Source organism: Lissotriton helveticus, chromosome 5_1 (genome assembly GCF_964261635.1).
Source record: "Lissotriton helveticus chromosome 5_1, aLisHel1.1, whole genome shotgun sequence".
NCBI lineage: Eukaryota > Metazoa > Chordata > Amphibia > Caudata > Salamandridae > Lissotriton > Lissotriton helveticus.
The window spans coordinates 1,825,250,406-1,825,275,314 of record NC_136065.1 but is presented as its reverse complement, the minus strand read 5'-3'; the positions used below and the strand labels follow the sequence as shown (position 1 = coordinate 1,825,275,314).

General features: G+C 45.4%; 1 protein-coding gene across 12 annotated transcripts in view; it reads right to left on the bottom strand.

Annotated features, from left to right (window-relative positions):
* Positions 1–24,909, bottom strand: part of HDAC5 (histone deacetylase 5) — a 1,448,645-nt gene that overhangs the window by 1,178,278 nt on the left and 245,458 nt on the right. For all 12 annotated transcript variants that reach the window (XM_078645209.1, XM_078645212.1, XM_078645222.1 and 9 more), the window contains one exon: positions 5,883–6,077. In XM_078645209.1, the coding sequence (XP_078501335.1) occupies positions 5,883–5,904 (22 nt within the window). In that variant the 5' untranslated portion in view covers positions 5,905–6,077. The remainder of the gene's footprint in view (positions 1–5,882; positions 6,078–24,909) is intronic.

The following is a 24,909-nucleotide window of genomic DNA, read 5'->3' as shown; positions in this document are numbered from 1 at the left end:
GGACTTCTATGTCCTCCTATGGAAAGTATTCTTCAGGTGTCTAACCTGGAATGTAAGTATGAAACAAATGTGTGCGTGCATTTGCAGGTGGTAATTTAACCCAAGAATAGAATACCTCTGTTCTGAATACCTCATGTGCCTCAATCACGAAAGTAACAGTCCCACCCAATGATATGACTCCGTAAGCTAATAATTTCATATTAAGTGCCTGTCTCCAACTTTCTGAAAGGTTAAGAGCACATCCCTTTTACCAGCATATCCAGTTGGAGACATTATGGGAGGAGTTTTGAGCAAAAGGTTTTTCACAATTTTAGGGAAATATAATCATTCAAGCCTGAACAAACCTACAGCTAGTACATAGCATATACCTATTCAGCTGAGGCAGATTTTTCCCTTCCCACTCTAGACGTCACTGGGAAAATGAGAGTAGGGTCTTTGAGAAAGCACGACTGAACTACTCAGATTTGACAGTTAAATAAGAAACAAACCGACGTTGAGATGTGTAGTTCCTAAAAATACATTGGGTCTGCACGTTTAGGCAATATAACTAAGGGATTGGAGACCAGACTGATTTCAGACACCCCAAAAGGATATGTTAGCCTTTAGACCAGCTAGCTCACAGTGCCACCATAGGCTCCTTAACCGTACCAACGAGTGAATCGTTTCTGGCAAATAATGAACAGGACAGTGGTAACACAGTAGTACTTTTCACCTAGTCACACGTGCTCATTTGGTCTCAGAGTGATTTACAGAATACATGATGGGGACGTTTTCAATAAGCAATTATTGAGCCAACGTCATTCTAGCATAAAACATGTTTGCTGCGATAACCATTAGACAGCCACAGACATATAAGATTGCAAGCACCGACAGAGTAAATAAAAGGTAGAACTCTACCACGGTGCTAAACAGTAAATATATGCAGGCATATCGATATATGGCAGTGATCGAGCGTGCTCCTAAGATGCAAACCCTACCTAAGTGTACCAAGCATGTATGTAGGTGTAAAGCCAAGGATCCCCTAAGAAAGAGTCAACTCCATTACCTGATGGGAGAGAATGAGAATGAAGGACCCTGTCTTGGTCTAAAGTTGGACACCCTGCAAGGTATGTCAGACCACTGCTTGCCAGAACTTCTGCGGGCCAGGACCTCAGCATGTAGTGTCAGGGTGAAGCTTTTCCTCTGCTTATCTAGTGTTGGTATGGGTCTTTCATACCATAAAGATAGCCTCAGGGTTCCTTACATAATCGATGTGTCAAAAGTATGGTTTGCAAATGAGCCTAGAACAATCCCTGGGATTATGCAAAGTAGTACTTTTTCCCTAGGAGGAAGAGGACCATGACATTTTACACAGAATACGTTCATGCTGCTAGGAACGTCAGGTCCAGGGACTTGTCTAAGAATCCTCATGCACAATAAATGAGTCTAGTTTCAAAGAAACTGATCGACATTTATTCAGCACAGAACTGGGTATAAGTTCAATGCTAGGACCGTTATGCAGAACAAGGTAGGACAAATATAGGTAAAAGGTAGTGTAGTTACCTAGGCCTATTTCCAGAGTGGAGGAAGGCTTTCAACAGAGAAGTGAGGGGTTAACAAACCAGAAGAAACGAAAGGTGCCACAGCATAGAAATAAATAAAAAGGCATAGCTATATGTGGGGTAAAAGTAGCACGGACGGTTAAGGAAGGTAAAAACTGAAGTGACTTTGCGGAATGTAAGTTAGTTAATATTATAACTTTCTACTCCAGCTTGTCACAACACCATTGATTAACACTCCTTACAAGCTTGTGTCTGATACAAGAGAGGTACCATCTAAGTTAAAAGAACTTACAGGCTTTGTGCCTCCGAGATCTTGCTCCAGTTCAGTTCACACATTTTACAGTCTTGTGGCTTACACACCTGCCCTATCCCACAAATGCACATGTGTCTGAGGCATATGTAAACTCTATTAGGTTATGTACATTTTAAGAGTTTAAAAGATCTGGGTACGTTGGCAGAGCTATTCCTCACGCTTTCATACCTTATAAGAAATAGATAGTAGATGTAGCTCTTGAGTGAATGCATCTCCTGCTAGCCAAAAGGCTTTACTGACCAGCTACAGCTTAGGTTCACAGATATTATAAGACTAAGAACACAAACCACCCATCCAGTTTACACCTAGATGGCAGAGAAAGCAGTCAGATTTACACCTGTTAGATTTGGCATCCTTGGTGTGGTTTTCCCTGACTTTTTTGCCTCTACATGCTGTATTTTGATGCTACGCTGGATTGCGTTTTTGCTGGTTTAGATGCTTTGGGCACTTTGCCACTGCTGATCACTGTCAACGTACAAGTGCTCCCTGGGTAACTTGTTATTGTGATTGGTTATCCATGATTGGCATATGTGTCTTACCAGTAGGTCCCTAGTAAAGTGCACTGAATATGACCGGGCTGGTCACTCAAATGTTACTAGTTGGCTTGCAGCACTGATTGTGCCACCCACATAAGTAGCCCTGAAAAGATGCCTCAGGCCTGCCACCGCAGTACCTGTGCGCAGTTTGTTAACTGCCATGTTGACCTGGCCAGTGCACCCACTTCCAGGCCTTACCCTTCTCTTTTCTTACACATAGGACACCCCTATGATAGGCCCAAGGTACCCCCCTGGGTAGGGTGCAGTGTATGTGAAAGGTAGGACATGTGCTAGTGTGTGAAACATGTCCGGATAGTGAAATATTGCCAATTTTGTTTTTCAATATAGAAAGGTGATCTTGCCCATAGGCCAGAATGGGGAATGCTGTGTAACATGTTTACCTGCATATCTTCCCATAGGAGTGAGATAGAAAATTGGAGTCTGGTATCCCTGAACTCAGAATTTAATAACATCTTTTAGTAAGAAATGTTTTTAAATTCTGTGTTTGAAAACTGCACTTTTAGAAAGTGGCTATTTTCTTGTTCAACCTTTCTGTGTGCCTCTGCCTGTTTGTGGATTGACTGTCTGGTTTGAGAGTGACAGGAGCTGGGGTGGCTCCAGGAGTCTGCGTGAGCCAGCACTAGGCTGAATAGACCGATCTGCGTTTGGAGTGGTGGGAGGAGAACCACCTGGGCCTGAATAGAGCTGTGCCTGCCTTCCACAATGCTGGCTCCACCTCCTGTGGTGCATCTGAAGATCCCGGCCCATATTCACAAAGGAAGAAGTTGTACACTGGCAGAAAAGACCCAGAACTGGTTTGTACTGGGTCCAGGCCCCCTTACACCTAGAAAACAAATACTTTTTGGGTATAAATATGAGAGCTGAAACCCCTGAACTTTAGATCATCCTGGAATTCAAGAGGAACCTTTGCCAAAGCGAAGAGCTGGAGAAACTGAAGAGAAGGACTGCCCTTGCTGTGTGATCTGGATCTAACCTGCAGTTGCCATTCTGCCAAGGAAAGGAGAAGGACTTTGCTGTGTGCTGTGTCCCCTGCTTGAAGAAGATCTCCAAGGGCCTGAGGAGAGCTGGCCTACTGTTTTGAAGTGGTTTAACGGTTTCCTGTAGAAATATTTAAGAAGCCTAACGATCCATCATGAGACATCAAGGTTCTTACTAGTGTAAATAAGCATTGAGGAAAACATTAATACACGCAACTGTGAGACTTTATGGACCCCCTCCTTTCTTAATTCTCCTTTCTGGCTTGTTTTAGGAGTGACATTTCACATTGGTGTTGGTAAAAAAGGTTTTTGACTCTGTACTGATATGTTAGCCCACACGAATTCTGACAACCCGCCCTCTTCTCCCCTTTTTCTTTATTTCATCATACTTAGTTCATTCTTTTTTTGGTAATTTTTTATTAAGTGACTAGTGTTTTTATTCTGTTTCCTTCTATAAAAATGATAATGTTTGATCTTTTAAAATAAATATAAATTGAAAATGAAACAATGTAAATAGGACCAATTTGCTGACTGATATATGTTTTTGTCTGCATGTACTTTGTCTAGGTTTCAAATCATATATGTTACATGGCATCCTGATGAAGGCTCCAGCCGAAACGTGTAGGAATTATTGTATAGAAAATCCGTGCCTAAAATCATGTTGTTCTCATTTTTAGTAGAATTTTGCACGTTGTATAGGATTTAGTAAATGTTTAATGAACTTTAGAAAAAGAAAACAAATTATTATATCCTCTGTAACAAAACAATTGAAGTAATTATTCATGCAAATAATTTTGCATCATCTGAGACAGGGGCTATTGCTATTTTGTATGCATTTCTTGAAAACACCCCCCCCCCCTTTTTTCAAATATGACTAATTTATAAAATAACAAATAAAACATATTTTTGGAATACATGGTACATGTATGTCATTTTGTGTATGCTCTTCAGGTCCGCTAAGATAATTATCATGTTCCTAAATTGTTCTTGATCACAAGCTACTGTTTTGCAGTCCCAGGAACAAAAGGACTTCACCACCAGATCCCCCTGAACTCTGTGTGAGTTCTGACCGGTCTAAACTGCTTGATACAGTTGTGGCGCCTCTGCGTGCAGTGGGGCTGTCGCATCACCTCCTCAGGGTCTAAGGAGTGTCACATCTCTTTGTTTTTCGATGCTGCAGCTGTTTTGCTTGGGAACCTTTGTCACATCTTCTGGTACTTTGGTGCAAAGTCACACATCCATAGATTTCTATGGTACAAGTTCTTGAAACCTTTCTAAAGTCATATTTTTAAACTGTGCATGTTGGATTTTTGTTGTTTTTGTCTTGTGTAGTTTAGATATACTTTATTTTTCTAAACTGGCGTGGTGTCTATTTGTGGTGTTTTCACTGTGTTACTGTGAGTGTTAGTACACATAATTTACACATTGCCTTTGGGATAAGCCTGTCTGCCAAGCTACCAAGGGGGTGAGCAGGGGTTATCTAAAGAGTGTATCCCCTTACCCTGACTAGAAGCAAGGGTCCCTATTTGGTCAAAGGTACTTACCTCTGCCAACTATAGACTCCCCATTCTAACAACACCTTATAAATAATGTTAATGCTTTACCTAAATAATCACTCTCTTGTATAGTTTATGTCTAAGCACCAAAGTCAAGAGTGCTTACTGCAGTTCACACCATATGACTCCCCAGAGTTCAGGCAGTAAAGCCATCATTCTCACAACTTACAATCTCTGCTTTACAAAAACAGTGAACCTACAGACCAAGTCAAGAGCAGAACTATTCTTTAGGGCATAAACATAATAGACTTAAGTGTTATCCAACAAATTAGCACCATATATCTTACAGTGCACACAACAATGTTATGCTTTATGCTCGCACAATATGATGCTGGAGCTTAGAATAGCTCATTTGGGTTACACATTTGAAATATTCCGTCCTTCCACAGAGCTATCCCTCAGATTCACACCTATCTCTGACCATAGGAAGTGGAGCTTAACCTAAGGTGTACACATTATGACTACAGTGTTCAGAGACAACCAGCAGTTGCATACTTTAATAGGTGTGTGCTTCAGACATAGGGTGCTTCCACCAGGTTCTATTGGCCTTGTGGATCAATGTAGCTTGGATAGCTGGTATCTCAGTCAAAAGACATCGGCTTCACTGTACTCCCCATAACACAGTACATGTAAATAGTAATGAACATGCCCCACTTTACCTTTATAGTTGACTGAACACATACAAAGCTCTAATGAGGGGGTCTACACCTCATGTTACAATAAACCCTAAAGATGTCCTGCCTCCGTGTGTACTACACTGCAAATGTTCACAGCCTAGAGGAGGACATGCCTTCCCATCATGCCACATGGCATATACACAATGCCATGAAAAGGGCACTACCTCCATTATATGTTACAACACACAAATGCAAAGCTCTGCCAAAACATGAGTTTCAGTGTTCTATACTAGCATTAATCATACAATTTACTATTCTTACCAGACTCGTTTGGAGCGCTCATACCGCCGCTCCGGTAGCTGCACCTCTGGAAATAGATGGAAGGGGGGCAGTAGCCCGTCCAGAAGCTCCTTTTTCAGAATAAGCGCTTGGGGTGCCTGTAAGAGTTGGGGGAAGGAGCACTAACACCAATTTTCAGTTCTGGTCATTCCTTGCCATGATATGGCCACAGGACCCCTGCAGAGAAAACAAACATCAGTAAGGAACATGCAACATGTTGCTCAGTTACACTTGATTGATTGAGGTGGAAGGCAAGCGAGTGTGTGTGCGTAGATAAACACATTTTAAACAGTATATTACCAATAAAAAGTAACGGTCATCAAACAGCCCAACAGTTTAGCTGTCAAGTGGGACCTATTCACCAAGGTAAATTTATATGAAATGAAATCTACATGTGTACATTTACTCATACACTAGGTAGTACATTTACTAGTCAAAAAGGCCCTGGAGTAAGTCCAGCACAACACATGGTTAACCACTGATACTGCAACACTCTCCCATAGAAAATAAGGGGTGTTTATATGTGGCTTTCATAGATCTTAAGACCACATTTGACCTCGTCCCCAGACAAAAACGGTGGCAATGTCTAGCAGAAATGGAGATGCTGCCAAGAGATATTGTCCCTAGTAACTCGCCTCTATACAGTGACCTTTGTGAAAGTTTGCTGGGGCGAGCAAGGACAGCTTACGGACTCAATAGAAGTCAGCAGGGGTGTCCGCCAAGGATGTGGTCTGGCCTCCACACTCTTTTCTCTTTATATAAAATGATGTTGTGCAATATCTGCAGCACCAATGTTGGAAGGTGAAAGGGTCGTAACACTGCTGTTTACAGACGACACCCTGCTGGTGTCAAAAACGATAGAAATTGCTTACGTGATTCAATGCTTTCTGCTGTGTGTGTGGCCTGGAGACCAAAACCTCTAAAACAATTTTTTTTTTACAATAAATCCTCATAAGTCATATAAGGGTAGACCTGCTCAGGGTGGCACCTTGTTGGTGAGGTCAACACCTTTTATTATTTGGGAATCACCGTAGCTGATAGCATGTCCTGGAAGCCTCAAGTAGCCAAAGCTACCTTGAGGCTTTCCCAAATAACTGGGGAACTGATTAAAGAACAGATATTTTCTTATAGCAAACCAGTGGCGGGGCCTCTCCAGCTATACAAATCTAAAGTAGTGAGTGCAGCCCTTTATGGTGCAGAGCTGTGGGGTTTCGAAAGGATGGACGATCTTACAGAGTCGAGAACAAATTCCGGAGAAGTATAGTCCAGCTTCCCCAGAGTACACCTTTACATCCCTTAAGGCTTGATTTGGGCAAGAAAAAGAATGCCGGTAAGCCTATGTTACGTCCACTGTTGTTTTGGCGGAGGATCTGATCCACCCCAAAGTTAATCTCCTACGCTAGGGCCCTAGATGAAGTTATCTCCCTAGACAAGCAGAAAAGGCTAGGTTGGCTAAAGAACTTCAAACCTCTAATAGCTAATATGGGCTAGAGGAGCAGTGGGCAAATAGGGATCCAGCCTCATTTCCCATTAAAGATCTAATTTAAATTGCAATAATGAAGTTGGGTCGCCCAGACAGCAGCTGCCAGATCAAACAAGGGCCGGTTAACCTCTGATTTTCCACATTTTAAATCAGTTGCCCTCCTTGAACTCTACCTAGATACTATCCAGACATCTTCGGACAAGAAACTATACATGCAGTTTAGGTTTGGCACGCTCCCCCTTAATGTACTTACTAGCTCATGGTGCAGCCCCCATCATGACATCACTGCTCTGCCTTTTGTGTACTACTGCTCCAGAATCTCCAGCTCACGTTTTATTTGCTTGCCCCGCCTACTCTCATCCTAGATCACAGTGGCTTACACCATTATGCAAGCAGCTAGGGACGCGCAACTGCAGTGATGCCCTACTCTTACTCAGATCCGATTCCAGACAAGTGATATTCTGTGCTGTTGCCAAGTTTCTGGGTTACATGTGGGGCATAAGGAGGAAGCTACTGAATAGGGGAGGAGACTGACTATTAACCATCTCATCGGTTTCTAAACTAACCTAACACGTTTGTGGAATAATACCCTTGTGGTGAAGATATCTAGGTATGAGCTGGCCTCTAGGTCTAGTCAGAAGTCTATGTCTCCTAGAGGTGCAGACGATCAGGCTGAACCAGCATGAGAGCTGTACAGTATATGAACTATAATGTATGTTTTTATCCTCTATCTTATATAGTTGAGAATATGATTGCATTAGCAATTTATTTGTTATTGCATAGAATGAATTGTATTTCATATTTTTTAGATTGTTGTGTGTCTTATGTTCTATCCTAAGATTATCAATTTGTAGTGGAGGAGCAAAACAGTACAGGGCACTCTTAAAGTCCAATCCTTGAATAATGTTTGCTGTTGCTACTTACTGGACCACGTTTTTCTATGGTACTAAATTGATTTGGGGTTTTATTATGTGCACTCACTTTTTGACAATGCTTTTATAGTTTTTAACCAAAATAAAGCTAAATGATGATGAAAATAATAGAGGCAGGGACTTATTATACAACCTCATAGCAAACAACCCCTGAGCACAAATCGTTAAAATAAAATAATTTATTTGGACTATTTAAAAATGTATATACATTTAATTTAATGTGAAAAGTTCTATAATGAATGAAAAATAACTTTTACCATAAGGTATTTTAATAATTTGTTTACAATTAAAAATAAATCAAACTCATTTAAAAAAATTAATTCTATGCATACCTTTTTGTAATTTATAATACATAAGTCAATATTAACATTTTGCCTTGGGTATGATTTTTTTTAAATACATTTGTCAAAATAAGTACATTTCATTTAATGAGATTAATTAAGCATTTAATTAAAAATTAAGTGAATAGGGTCAACCCCCTACCACTACCTTTCACTTGCAAGCAGACTTCTCCGCCACCAGTGTGGAGTACTACTTATGGTAAATTATAGGGAAACGTTCTAAAGTTTATCAAACGTAAAAAAAAAAAAATAGCCAATATTATTTTATGTTAAATATTTTTGGGGGGAAAATATTTTTATTGCGAAAGTATATAAAGGCACAGGGTACATGGTTATCCAGACCACTTATATGCAGAAGTTAAGAAAATGCAGGTGCCAGGTTAGTACACAGCCATATTCGGCCCACATCCCGGAGGCTGGCCGGCGTAGGATCAGAGCATGTAGAAAGGAAAAGTCCAGTTGCGCCTAAAGGACATGGAATTATTATTGTATTCGCCGATTTTCCATTTTTGTGCAATTATACTCATTAACGTGTAACAAAAACTAACTTCCCCAAGTGTGGCATCATGAGTACTGATTTTAACAAGGCAGATCAGTTATGTGAGGCCCATCTAAGGCACAGTCATTGCAATACAGTCAGGACCTGTGGGAATCACAGCTAAGCACAATAATGCGTGGAAAGGAATAGTTACGCGGTTGCTTTAGGGCCTTCACACCAGATCCAAACTCTCCAGCTCAGCTCCCGCTCCCGTACACTCAGACTCCGATTCAGTCGGGGTAAATAATTCACCGCTGGTGGCATCTGAATCATCATCCGCTAATCCCTCTATGCACAACATCCTCCAGGCAAGCAGATCATCCTGTAGCTTCCCATCCCTGCGAGTGCGCTGCATTTGCATCTCCTCAGTCATTCCCTAGCATCCCTCAGCCATAGGGAGAGTTGGGGCGCCCTTTGACCCATCCAGGTGATAGCTACGCGCCTCCTCGCCAAACTAGCAAGAGTTGCAAGAATTTATAAGACAGTTTCTTCTTTCTAGGCTTGGGCACTAGCGCCAGGAGACAGTGGAGCGGATCTAGGAGGATTCTGATTTTCGTGGCTTGAGCAACGTGGGCCACCACCTCCCTCCAGAAGTCATGAACCGGAGGGCATTCCCACGCCAGGTGGAGAAAACCCGCTTTCTGCGCTCCACACCTAGGACAAGTGTGTCGTCTCTCTGCCGATATGCGGTTCAGAGAGACCGGGGTTAGATAGGTGCGATGGACAAAGTTGAAATGTATAAGTTTAAAACGTGCATTACAGGAGACCTTACGGGTCAGAAGCCCGATTCTTTTCCGTTGGTCAGAGTCCAGTTCCACCCCCAAGTCTGCCTCCCAGGCCGCCCAAGCCGGCGCAAGCGGGGGGTCGAGTCACGACGCATGGCCGAGCAGAGCAAGGAAATCAGCCGTTTCCCTCTCCCACAGGATAAAATAATGTCAAGAGTATAGGTGAGCGGAGGCGCTTCCGGGTATTGGGGCCACGTTGTTCTGGCTATGTCCAGGAGGCTTCTGTAGTGGAGGTACTGTCCCCCGCTGAGGTCAAAGGACTCCATGGCACGTTCAAAGGACAGGAAGGAATCGTCTGGGTAGAGGTCTGCTAACGTCTCGCATCCGCCATAGCGCCAATCTCGGTAGGACATGTTTTCCTCCAACCGGAGCACCGGGGCCAAGATCCACACTGGGAGCTCCCTATGAAACGGAGCCCTTCTCAGCACCCTTTCGACAAACCGCTGCCAAATTCCCGCTGTGTGGCGTACCACATACGGTAGAGTTTCGTCTGCGCCTCGACCCTGCATCAAGGCCTCCCTTAGAGCCTTTTCGTTCGCCATACCTGCCAGCAACGCCGTTTCCCAGTTGTCTTCATCAGCGAACCACTTAGCGGCTGGGAGGAGCTGCGCTGCATAATAATACAACTCAAATCTCGGTGCCTCCAGGCCTCCCTCTTCCCAACACCGTGTCACCGTGCGCTAAGCTACTCTACTACGCCCGCCCGCCCAAAGCAGGGATGTAAGGAGTGAGTCAAGCGTACGAAACACTCGGGGGGGCAATGGACATAGGGTAATCTGTAATACATACAAAATCCTGGGGAGCATCACCATTTTGGCGATCGCCAATCTCCCCATAAGAGAGAGAGGAAGCGTGTTCCAAAAGGCAACAGATTTGTGTAGAGCCTGGAGGACTCTATCAACGTTGTAAGTCAGGAGGGCCTCATCAGATGCGGCCACCTGAATGCCAAGGTATCGAAACGCTTCCCGCTCACAACGCAGACCCACATGCGACATATCCACGCCTGGGTCCGGAATACAACCCGTCAACGGGAAGACCAGGGATTTATTAAGATTAATACGCAACCCAGAGGCCGCACTAAAGCGGTCGAGAGTCCGCATCAGGGCAGGGAGGGCCTCAGAGGGGGAGGTCAGGTAGAATAGTGCGTCATCAGCGTAGAGAGAGACCATATTAATAGTGTCACCCACCGCTATCCCCCACCGCTGTAGCTCAGCCCGGGCGGACACGGCGAGGGGCTCAATCGCGAGGGCGAATAGGAGAGGGGAGAGAGGGCAACCCTGTCGGGTGCCTCTCTCCAATGGCCACTCCTCCGAGTGGGCCGATCCCAGCCTGACCCTGGCACGGGGCGCCCCATAGAGTACTCAAACCCAGTTACGAAATCTAGGTCCGAATCCCGTTTTCCGGAGCACTTGCATTAAATACCCCCAATGTACGGTATCAAATGCTTTAGCCAAATCAACTGATACCAACACATGCGGACCCTCTCTACCTCGTACTTCATGTAGGACATGATTGAGGCGGCGCAGATTCATCACCGCATTACGACCTGGAATAAAACCGCACTGATCCGAGTGGATCAGACGAGTCATGTGCGGTGCGAGTCGATTGGCCAACAGTTTAGTAAGGACTTTTGCATCCGTATTAATCAAGGTGACAGGGCGGAACGCCGCGGGATCACTACTATCACCGCCCGGTTTCAAGATCATGCAGACTTCCCCTTGATTCAGGGTGGGTGGGAGGGTGCCCCTCTCCAGGGCTTCATCATAAACTTGCAAAAGGAGTGGGGCCAGGACGTTCCCGAATGCGTGATAAAATTCTGCCGGGAATCCATCCCCGCCCGGGGTCTTGGCACGAGGGAGGGCGGCAATCGCCGTGTTAATCTCATCCAGTGTGAGCTTAGTATCGAGTTCCTTCACCGGTGCCTCTGGCAGGGTTTGGAGGTCTGGATCTTCCAGGTACGAGCGATAAGAGTCCTCCGTAATCAGTGGGTCACCTCATACACGGCCTGTAGGTGGGACCGGAGAACCTCAAGGATATCGGACTCTGAGTGGACCATAACACCACTCGAGTTCCTTAGAGCAACTATTCTTTCAGGTGCAAACTCACGGCGAAGGATCCAGGCCAATAAGCGGCCAGATTTATCACCTTCGCGATGGAGACGTTGCCAATATTGGCCCAAGGTAAATTTGTCAAGGCGGGTGAGGATGTCATGTATCGACACCTGAGCCTCCTTCTCCGCCTGTTGGTCTAAGGCGTCCGGAGCTGAATGGGATTGGGCACGTTGTAGCACAACCTCTGCCTCGTGTAGGTCAGACAACAATTGTTTCCGGACCCCGTAAGTGAGGCCCATACACGCTCCAGGCACCACCGCCTTCAAGGCCTCCCACTTAGTAGAGTAGGACAGACCATCGCCTCCCCAGTTTAGTTCCAGGTAATCCGACAGTGACGTCGCCACATGGTCCTTGCCCACCTGATCCTGGATAATGTCAGTAGGCATCCGCCAGGTACGGGGACGGGCTGCCCGATCTGCCCACTGCGCCACGCACGTCACTGGGGCGTGGTCCGATAAGTACCGAGCCTGGTGGGTAAGCGTCAAGGTGAGAGACGGGGTGAGATTAGCTGCAAGAATGCGGTCCAATCTACTATGGGTACCATGTGTCGGAGTTTAACACGTGTAGAGCTTTTGGACAGGATGACAAGTACGCCACACATCCAGTGCCCCAAGGTTGTGCATCACCTCCCGAAGACGCGCCGTCATACGGGGCTTAGTGCCCGATCTGGGTGGGTGACGGTCCAACTCAGGATGCAACACGCAGTTAAAATCCCCAAACCAAAGGAGGGGTACCTCCGAATCCAGAGGTACAAGATCCTGGATTTGGGAGAAGAAGGTCGGATCATCGGTGTTAGGTGCATAGGTGTTAAGGAGTAGGAATTCCTTATCATCCAATCGAAGCCGCACTAATAGGTACCTCCCATCAACGTCTGCTTCAATATATTGGACAGCGCAAGGAGTCCCTGGGGCCACCCAAACGAGTACCCCCCTGGCATATGTAGAAAAGGAGGAATGGAAGACCTGACCTCTCCACTTCCTGGACAGCCGCTGCGCACCGTCTTCGTCTAGATGGGTCTCCTGTAAACAGGCCACTGAGACCCCATGTCGTTTAAGGAAAGAGAGGACTCTGTGTCTCTTGGTGCAAGTACCCAAGCCACGTACATTCCAAGTTAAGAATTTAAAACCCATGGTCGATGATTACGCCCGTGCGGGCCACCACATATATACAACATGACCTGTCGCCGTTTGGCTCCCACTCCAGACAGGCCGGACGGGGTAGTCCTGTCCGAGAGCCACATATAGTTCGGATTCAACATGTACATGATGCCAGTAACAGTTCCTTCATGAACTTCAGCCCACCCCCCAAAAAACCCCAAAATACAGAACTTTTGCAAAAACCGGTTCCCCCCCCCCACCCACGAGCAAAAGGATAGCAACAATGAAAACCGCCACCCCGCCCTTCCCCTGCCAGTGCCAGGACGTACACAGCCACCCCATACAACACACTCAACACACAGTTACACACAGCAAACCAGACCCCCCCCCCCCAGCTCCCTGAAAGACCCAATGGTCCTAAGACAGTTCCCGGGCATGTCTTCCTATACCGATATTCAGTGCGGGCAACATGTTACTCACGAAGAAAGTCAACCCCCACTCCCGTTTCTCACTTTAGGCCATAGGGGCACGAGTTCTCTATTGTGGCCAGTTATCCAGCACCCTCAATGTCAGTGAAAAGTAGTGGTGGACTATTAAAGTGTCAACTTGAGGTCCCCCAACTCAGAGGACCACAGCATGTACATCAATATACAATAGAAGTCAGTAATTTATTCCAACCTTGGGTCAGAGAGGGCAGTCTCCGGGATCACCGGGGCCGTTGAGTCGGTATCAAGCGGCGTCTCCTGCAAGGTGTCAGGGACCAAAATCTCACCAGGGACAGGGGCCTCAGACGACCCCGGTCTCGCCCTCACCGGTGATGTTTCCACATGCATAGCTCCATCCGCTCCCACTGTAACGAGTCCCAGAAGAACCACAGGATCCCGACCGGCGTCATCCCCTACCTCGGCGCCTCTTCTGTGGTCTGGTACCCCAGGTTTCACGAGGGTCACCACGCTCACCCGGGGGCAGATCGTCTCCTCTAATCTCAAGCCACTCCCAGACCTCCGCAGGCGTCTCAAAGAAGTATGCACGGCCCTGGGAGAGCACCTTGAGTTTGGCTGGATATAAAAGCATGTACTGGAGTTTCATTTCACGGAGTTTCTGTTTAACTCTCAGGTAGGATTTCCTCTGTTCTTGCACCTGTTGGGTGTAGTCAGGGTAGATCGACACACGGCTGTTCTCAATTGTTAGGGACTCCGCTTCCCTTGCAGCTCGCAAAATGCAATCACGGTCCTTATAGTTTAGGATCTTTGCAATGAGTGCCTTAGGAGGTTCGCCCGGGCGTGGCGGGGGCACAAGGGCTCTATGCGCCCGCTCCACGATGAAGACACTGGACAAACCAGTCAGGCACAGATGAGAGCGGATCCAAGTCTCCAGGAAACGTTCAGCGTTTCCCGCCTCCAACCGCTCCGGCACTCCCAGGACCCTTATGTTGCTCCGACGGGCCCTCCCTTCCGCGTCCTCGGCACGTCTCTCTAATGCGCGGTTAGTAGAGGTGAGCTGGGCGACTGATTTTTGCAAAGATGCGACCTCTCCCTGCAATTGAGTGATATTGCCCTCTGCGTCCGAAACCTTATCCGCCACCTTGCGGAGGTCGGTCCGTAGTAGGTTAACATCGATAGAGACAGAGTGGGATCCCTGAATAGCCTTCAGGATTTCGGCTCTAGACGGTTCTGCAGGACCTTCACTACCGTCGTCGGGCCCCGTCTGACGTGTGATCCTCTGCGACTGCAGGCGTGGAGTAGTATACTGCACAATGGTGTTAGGGTGGGAGGCCTTCAAGGACCGATCCTTACGAGATGCCATGGCGGCAGGTGCTGCGCCTATCCAGCGCGTACCAAAGTGTTCACTCTAGGCCCCACCGGTCAGAGAGGAACCATTCGAGTGGGCCTGGGCCAGGGACAGCAGGTACAATGAGGCCACACCAGGGCTCACGGCTAACGCAGTGTAGGCAGTGCTCGAGACAGGCCAGGCGATCCAGCAACCAGGATAGAATGGGGGCAGCGTGCACACGTCTCCCCTCAAAGCCGGACAGTCGGGACAGCGTGCACGGCCACCAAATCACTCCACGGCTCTCTCCACCCCCAGTCGGCAGCAGTCCAGCTCTCGGGTCTCCAGAAGTGCCCCCCCGGAAGAGCACACAGCCACAGTCCAAGTAGTGACAGAGGTGCACTCCGCCACGCACACTCACAGCCCCACCAAGGAGTCGCCTGGAGAAAGTAGTCGAAATGGCAGGCGAGTGGGGGAGGGGTGCAAGCGTGGTCGCATCTCCAAAGGCGCCGCTCCCCGTAAACCCCCCAGGGTATCGCGGCACCAACAACCCCTAATAGGGGAACGTAATGTAGCCTACGGTCAGGGGGGGGGGGCCGCAGCAAATGGATCAGGCCAGGCCGACCGTATAATAATTCAGGATCTGTTGCACTGACTGCACGCCTCGATCAGGGGTCAGGGCAACAGTACTCACGCTCTCCACCGTTGCTTGTAGGTTCCCCGAGGCCCCGGAGACTAACCAGGCAATCCCCGGCAGTAGCAGCGCTCGGGGCGGAGCTCCGCCGCAGGAGCACAGCTCAAGATGGACGGCGTCTCTATCCTGCCACCACGATCGCCGCAGAGCACCGGGGTCTCCCAGCCGTTGTTCCCCTCCTTGTTAATCGCTCAGCAGCAGTCGCAGGTAGAACGCCGGGGTCCGCCAAGGACTCGCCCGGCCTGGAGCTCGCAGTACGCTAGTCCTGGGCGGGTCGCCCGCAGCTCGGCTCCGCGACCCAGGCCCAGACCGCGGCGTTGCGTGAATCAGCGCGCCGCTTCAACCTCCGACTGTGCCTTCGTCTCCGCTCACGGAGGGATCCGGGACCGCTCCTTCAACTCGGGAGGTCACAATCGGGTCAGAATGACTTCCGATACGATTCCCAAGCAATTTGACAGCCCGGGCAGGAGTTAATTGCAGGATTTGTGGGTCTTCGGGACGGAGCTGGTGGAGCTCACGTCCTGTCGGCCATGTTGCTTGGCCACGCCCCCCATTTTTTTTATGTTAAATATTAACGTAAATATTCATATATTTATGTTTATTTTAAATCAATAAAATGCTACTATACTCTTAGCTCATTTTGAATTAAATACTTACGTATATTAAATTAGAATTATTTTTTCAATATTTGTTTATATTAACATAGGCCCTAAAAACAATAAAATATTTCTAGAATTTATTTATAAATTAATTCATTTAAAAAAACAGCCCTCATCAGCCAGGCTAGTTTGAATCCAGTGGCAAAGTGAGCAAGGGACCCACGTCTGGCATACCCTTCCAACTTAGGGCAAATAAAGCAAACACAAGGAGATGATGGACGGAGCGCTGAAACTTTTTAGACACTCGCCCCCAGTCACAGATCTGGGTTGAATCCATCATCATTCTTTAGCTCACTTCACCACCCCAGTTCAGACTCGGGGATCTGCAAATCATTCTTGACCCTTTGCCTCATGGGAACAGTCCAGCCCGGAGTCTCAAGCCATGTCTTCCCTGGACCGGAAACAAGCATCCTGGGACGGGTTTCGGGCTAACGGCCCTCATCAGCCAGGCTAGCCCCAGTTCAGACACAGGTATTTGCAAATAAGTACCTGTCTCATTTTCTATTGCAACAACAAGGTGATGGATGGAATGCTTGAATTAATCTCAGCCACTAATAACCGTTCTGGCCGCATCCCAAGCCATCATTTTTCACCCACCATGCCACCTCAGTTTGGACCCAGCTATATACAAATTAGTCTGGGCCATGCTCCGATGGGAGCAGTTCAGCACGAATTACCAACACAGGTCTTTACTGAACCAAAATATAAGCAGCCTAGAACTAGTATCACCCTGATAAGGGTCATCAGCCAGGTATAGCTTGATTCCAGTTGCACAGTGAAAAGAGAACTCATGACGGGGCATTTTTGCACACTTAGGGCGTAAACCAGAAAAAAACAAAGTGATGGATGGAATTTTTGAGTTAATCTTGGCCACTGGCAATCGCTCTGGGCCGCATCCCATTCCATCATTGAGAGGACCTGGCAGTTTGGGCTGGATTGTTCCCTTGAGAGACAGGGTCAAGACGGATTTTGGCATATGGCTGGATCCAAAGTGATGTGGCATGCTGGGCGGCCCAAGTGACTACCATTGGCTGAGATTCATTCAAGCACTCCATCCATCACCTTGTTGTTTTTACATTATCTTCTATAGGAGGGTGTTGCAGTACCAGTGTGGGGCATGTGTGGTGCTGGATTTACTCCAGGTCTGATCTGGAATATATTTATGACTGTTTTGGCTTCTTTTTAGCAGTAGCAACTTTAGATCTGCAGTTTGTGAATATCAATGGACTTATTCTTTTTTTGGGTGAGTTTCTGTTCCTCCCTAAACTCCTTCTAGGGCCTCCCTAAACCCCTTCCTTTTAGTGGTAAGTAGTCCCCATCTTCCAGTGACTCTCCCTGGTCCCTCCCATTTTTACGACTAAAGAGCCGATTACGATGCAATATGAAACGGCTCCAACCCTTGGTCGGAGCTGTTCCTACGGCATTGTAATCAGCTATTCAGATTCATTTCCGACCCGACCCATTTGGATGGAGTTGGCTGGATTTCCGAATTTGGATTTCCAAATGGCTTCTGACTGGCTCGGAGAGCCTGTCTGCCATTCCGAAAGCCTCCAGTAATCCCAAGGGTGGCTCTTTCCGCCCGAGGGATTACAATGTCGGACACAGACAGCCTTTCTGTACCGGATATTCCGAAACAGAAAGGCTGTCAATAGTCGACTTTGGGGGCCCCCAGCAGAGCCCCCTTGGGGTCACGGCCTCCAGCTGGAGGCCAAGGGTGCATGGTGCCCCCCTGTTGAGCCCTGCACCTCGTGGCAGGCACCTTTAGGTGCCTGCCACTGGCAATAGGGATGCAAGGATGTAGGGGTGCAGGGAGAGCATGCATTCTGCACCTCTTTTTAAAATGAGAGCATGCATTCCGGTTGGAATGCATGCCATAATTGTAAAGAACAGGAGTGCGACTGAACAGTGTTCGTTCGCATCCTAATTTCTGGGTTGTGACCGCCGACAGGAGGCCGGTCAGTCCCAGTACTGAATCGATGTTGGACAGGAAATCAGGCCATAAGTAGTAAACTTACATGTTAGAGACTCTCCCCGTAGAAACAATAGGAAAGGTGGAGAAAGACAGTTTGTAGTAAGTAGGACGAGGGGCGTTGATGGATGGTAGAAGAAAAGCTTTATTTCATTACAGAAGACGCACAGCAGTCGGCAGAGGCAATAGTCAGGAAGCAACTGAATTCGTAAAATGAAACAAACAATCTACATTCTCAAGTGGAATGCTCTCGGCAAGAACACCCTGGTGCGAGCATCCTGTATAACTAAACATGAGGAGCAGACCACTAAATTATCCTCCTCCTCATAAACAAACGAAAGAAGAGAAGAAGAAACCAAGAAGGAAAGAAAGAAGAAAAAGCACAACAAAAGAAAAGAAGAAACATAAAACAAGAGAATGACAGACAAGCAAGAAACAGATAAGAAGAAAAAAAGAAGAGATTAATGGTATCCGTCAGGAACAATACATTGCCTGTTGCTCCTGAGTAAACAGGACAGCAGAGTCTCCAGAAGAAGAAGACTCAGCTTTGTCACAACGTCCGCAATGCAAATTATTACTAATACGACTTCCAGAATTTCTTACTATTCTTGACACATTCCACCAATGTTTGTTATTTACTCTGACAGCATTACCATGAACTTTATTTACAACCAAAGGATCAGTGAACTTCAAGATCCCCTTCTTGCTGTGAACAGGAATCTTCACACGAACCACATCACCAACAGTAAAAGAGTGGGGAACAGATCTTTTCCTGAGATCAAAATATGTTTTTTGTCTAGTTTGAGCTTGGGAAACATTCTCTCTCACAATGTCATCCATGTCGACCACAGAGTCCATCTTCACCCACTTAGACATTCATCCGGACACACTTTAGAACATGGTTTCCTGCCTCGCAAAAGTTCATAAGGAGACACTTTGGTAGATGAGTGGGGTGTGGTACGATAGAACCAAAGCAAGAATCTAACAGCATTCTGGACATTGCACTTGCCCGCCAACGCCCACTACACACAGTTGTTGAGCACCCTATTCATGCGTTCCACTAAACCGTTCGTTTGTGGGTGATAGAAGGAACTCCTGGAATGAGTTATACCCTCTTGCTTCAAAAAAATTCAAACTCTTGACTGACCAATTGCACACCATTATCACTCACAATAGCGGAGGGAATTCCTTCACGTACAAAAATATCTTTAGGGAAATCTATCACATTCTTTGAGTTAGGCTCACTACTGAAATGCACTTCAGGCCATTTAGAATAATAATCGATAGCCACAATGGCAAACCTTGAAGAAGCAGGAAGAACATTGAAAGGACCAACAAGGTCAATGCCAATCTTCTCCCATGGCCTGTCAGGTAACTCAATGGGTGGAAGGGGCAGAGTTCTGAGGTTGAAACCCTTTTCAGCACTGGAACACACCACACACTCACCATGTACACATCAACATCTTTGTCCATCTGAAACCACCTCCTTTTGGTGAGCGTCTTGCCCAAGTGGCCCTCCTTTGACCAATCTCATTCTCAACACTTCTGGGGGGACAAGCCAGTCACTGCGCACCAACAAACCATCTTCCACAGAAAGCTCCATTGAGACCTTCACAAAAGTTTGTAAAGAGTAAGACACATCTTTTTCCTTTCGGCCAACCATCCTTGACGTATTTGACAACACAGCAGAGTAAGGCATCTTTTGAGAGTTTGTCTCTCCATTATTTTTCACTCACTGTACGCGTGTCATTCAGGACCAAACTTGCAACAAAACAGTCATCCTCCTCCTCTTCATCAACTTCACCATCATCTTCAACTGGAAACCCAGAAAAGTAATCAGCTCTACCATTCTTGTTACCAGGAGTGTATGATACTTCAAAATCATACGCAATAGCTTAGTGGCCAAACGAGTGATTCTAGGAGTGTGTTCTTTCAGTCTTTAGGCACCCAAAATCTGGAACTCTATTCCCCCTCACATCAGAACTATTCCTTCTTTCGCTAAATTAAAAAAACAGCTCAAAACCCTCTTCCTCGATCGAGCTCTAGAGAACAGATAGAAACAGCTGGAGCCCTGAGATTGACACCTCACCCCTCTTGGATGCGGTGTTCAAGTCCTCGCAATGGAACTCTGTCATTGTCATTACGATTGTCTTGTGTTATTGTATTATGTTCTGCTCTCTTTTCATCTGCTCTGTAACTGATGTGAAGCGCTCCGATACCCCGCGGTCTGGCTAGCGCTATATAAAACTTCTTAAATAAATAAATATATATGGAGGGATTACATTTCCTGACAGCCCACCAACTCGCTAGGAGCTCTCTCTCAATTACAGCAAAATTCAGCTCAGCACCCCATAAAACCCTAGAGGCATAGCCCAATGTATGTCCCATTGACACATTGTGTGAGAATGGCACCCAATCCGAGCCCACTGGCATCAACAGTGATGATACACATTGCGTTGGCATAAAAAAGGTCTGAGAACTTTTGGACAAACCAATTGAGCCTTGATCCACTAAAACACATCCTGACAACCAACGATCAACCCAAACAAAAAAAACACTCTTCTTGAGCATGTTAGTGAGTGGCTGAACTCTAGCATCATAGTCTGGCACAAACTGAGAGTAGACCTTACAAAGTCCAACAAATGATTTAAGGCCAACCTTGTCTTTGGGAGCTGGACTGTCAACAATGGCTTTGACAAGACCAGGTCTGGGCTCAACACCATGCTCCGATAGAACATGTCCCAAGTATTTGACCTTCTGGACTTTAAACACACACTTTTCTTTCTTCAAGACACCTCAGCTATCCTGCAAAACGTCAAGAACACAATACAGGGTCTCATCATGAGATTCACTAGAATCACCATTGATCAAAACATCATCTTGGAAGACGACAACAACTTTGATACCTTTAAGCATGCAAGACAGAATTCTCTGAAATACTGTGGCCACAGAGGCCAGCCCAAAGAGCACACGACAGTAGTGGAAGGAACTGATAGGTGACACACACGCAGTGAGATGTCTAGAAGCAGAATCTAAAACAACCTGGGGTTATGCTGATGCTAAATCCAGCTTGCTGAACCACTTCGAACCACTGATCATTGACAACATGTCAGAGATCTTTGGAAGAGGATGAAAATCCAATCAAATGTTCTTATTGAGGCTGCGCAAGTCAACACAAATACGAAGTTCACCATTTTTTTTCTTTGCGACAACCAAGGGAGATAGCCAAAGAGAATATTTAATTGTTTCTACAATTCCTTTCTGACACAAACCATTAAGCTCCTGTTCCAATTGGTCCCTGACACTGAAAAGTATATTTCTTAGCCTGTGCTTAACAGGTATTGCACCATCCTTAACTCAGATGAAATGAGTGAAACCTTTTATCTGGCCCAGTTCCTTGCCACAAACAGAGGAATAATGCTCAGACACTTTATCAACAAAATCATAAGAGCGAATAATTGAAACCTTATCTTTAGTACCAGTGTTGAACAGTAAAACATTTATTTTCTGTTAAGTTAGCCTATACTCCTCTTCCATTTTGTCTAACAGGCCCCATGTTTGTGTTTCTGCGGTTACTTTCATAAAGTTAGAAGTTACATGTTCACTGAAAGCTGGTTGTACTGATAATACTTGCGTGCCACAGTGACAGGTAATGTGAGAATTTTTTCTCATCTTTTGGTTTTGGTATAAGAGTCTCGTGAACGCTATTGTTAAGAAGTGTTTGGTAAACATGCCAGTTTTGAGCACACTTCATGCATTATGATGTTGTTGCAACACAAATAGAATAATGGAGGAAAGATAGCCAGCGCCTCTAGAAGGCACTCTGAATTATGAAATGTACATTAAATACGGTATTTCTTCCATACTGTTTAGTACATTGTTGAACAAATATACGAAGGCAGATGCCAGTTTACAGTGGCCACTTAAATGGTACCTTTCATTTAAATAAACTGCAATATGTAGAAGAGCAGCTCTTTAAGAGAAAAAGTAGGCAGAGTATGTTTGATGCCGTAGGGTTATGGGGAAAATACATTTAACAGAAACATATTAATGGAGAAAAGGATAGGAAGAAATTTGAAGAACAGACTATTGTACAGAAAATTTAAGAATTACAATAAAAAGCACAAGAAGAGAGTGTAGAACGTGATGCGAGAAGGGTTAGACTTTAAATGCAAAATGTATATAAGGCCAGGGCACTCCCTGGATGCCTGAAGGCCATGGCAGCAACTGCCATTTCAATCAGACACTCAGCAGGACTTGTACTGGATCATAAGTTGACGGTTTTTGTTCCCCATTCAGTTGATGTATTATTGAATCAGACTCAGCACTTTGTTACCACCAAACATTACACTTAAACGCTGCCAGACCTTGAATCCAGCTACTTTGTTGTCATTGCTGAGCCATCCAGTGATATATATACACATGACTGTATTTTTACCACTGAAGAACAAACAAAGGGGCGTGTGGACCGGGCTGACATGCCCCTGCCTGATGCTCTGGGTGAATTGTATGTAGATGGATCTTTTTTTAAACCACCCGATGGCATCACTACTGCAGCTTATGCTATTACCACACTGCATACAATTGTGGAGACAGCATGGAGAGTTAGTTAAAAATTTGCTGACTGCAAGAACAGTGTAGTGCGCACCAGAAAGTAGTAGATGATGTTAATTATCAGATTTCTGATAATGTACATTTTAAAATGGCCCAACAAGAGACATCTATAGCAGAATTGACAGTGGAAAAAATACATTATGATTTGAAAGAAATAATAAACACAGAAGTAAGGGAGTTCACAGAGAAAGATGTCAGATTAATAAAACATGCAGAACATGTCTTATTCAAATTAGAACTAGATGACGTCTTCAAGAACACCATCAGTTGCAGTTACTAATAATTGGAGGTAAACTCAGTAAAGGATTTTTGATGGAACTGATTGGAAGTTTATGTAACTTTCTGATCACAGGTTCACAGAAACTAAATGAAAAGAACAGAATAATGCAGGAGAGTAGAAGAATAACTTTTCTAGGTTGTCCTATGTTAATGAATCCAGCCAATATATTTTTTCACATTCCATGTGCTGAAGAATGGCTTACTGTTATTGATTTTTGTCGAGTTCATGTCACAGTGCTATTGCATGAGAATAGTCAGGAATACTGTCAAAAAGAAGATGAATGTCTGGGACACAATCAGAAAAGGAGCTAGAAAGGTGTCATCAGAGAGAGTAGAAATAATTCACCAGATGAATCCACCTCAAATTCAGAAAAGTCCGGATGTTTTTTGAAAATGGTTGGCTGCTGTAGTGAGTGGTTACCAAACCTTTCCCTAGTGGCTAAGCCTTTATTGAGGCTGACACACAAGGATGTGTCTGATCCACTTCCATTGGACAACAAAAGCATTCCTAGAGTTGAAAGAGAAAAAGTGTTGTGCCCCGGCACTAGGAGTGCAAGTTTATTTAAAAGAAAATACACCAATTGGCAGTGAGAGGGAGGCCTGAGCTCTCTCAGTGCCTGTTCAGAAGCATGAATGTGTTCAAAGGTCTGTGATGTATTTCCCAATGACCCCGGACCCCAACGTCACAGAAATGCCCAGCTACCTTAATTTAGTAGCTATGGTAAATGTCAGTCACAAGAAATGTCTGAATTCAAATGTACTGAGCTTACAGCCAACAAATCAAATTGTTTGTAATGAAACTGTATCTGAATGTCTAGGTGTCATGAATCTATGCGTAAAGCCAAGGTTAGATTTTAAGGATGAACATCTGATTGAGGCCAACAATGTCCACTTTGTAGATTGCCCAAGTTTGAAAGGTAACAATGACAGATTAGGAGCAGCACACGCTGTACTTCCTATATATTATGTTGTCAAAGCTTCATGGCTTTCAGTAGTTACGTCAGCCCAAAATTCGAAATTGATTGCCCTTAGTATAACTGCTCAAATGGGAGTCATTATTTTCATTGGAGAGACAAATGATAATTCAGTTGTACAATATTGTGTCCTATTAGCATATACATTCAATGGAATTTTTACAGGTAAATTTGAAAAGGATACTGTTTATTTAATGCTGATACTTGTAAAGAACTAAAAGAGGTACCAGAAAATATTTTATGAGCAGAACAACAAAGTTGTATCAGAACAGAATATAAGAAAAATGACAACTTTATAGTAGCAAATGTGTTATTGCAAAAACTGATGCCCAGGTATAGATAGCCAGTTTATCTGAAATGAGATCATAAGGAGGTCTCAAGGATGATGTGTACAGAACCACAGATTGGACAAAGATTGGATTGTAGCTATCTGCCTGAAGTTTCGAGCACAATAAAGCAACACAAAGACAGCACAGAGTTACACTTTGCAAAAGACTGTTTCAGCATCACTCAATGGCTTGAATATATACATGCAAATGCACTTGTGAAAATCACTGATGAAAAGACTAGCCATTGCTGTGAAGGTCTGGCTGATGTGGAGCGAGCAGTTTCTCACCAGAATGCAGCGGCTACACAAGATCTACATAATGGCTGGTACCAAAACTTTGATCTGAGAGATGTTGTGAAATAGAAAGGTCTGTTCCAAATGATCCTGGCAAAGACTGCTATGAAATGTGGTGGCCTTCCAAATTGGGTGTATGCC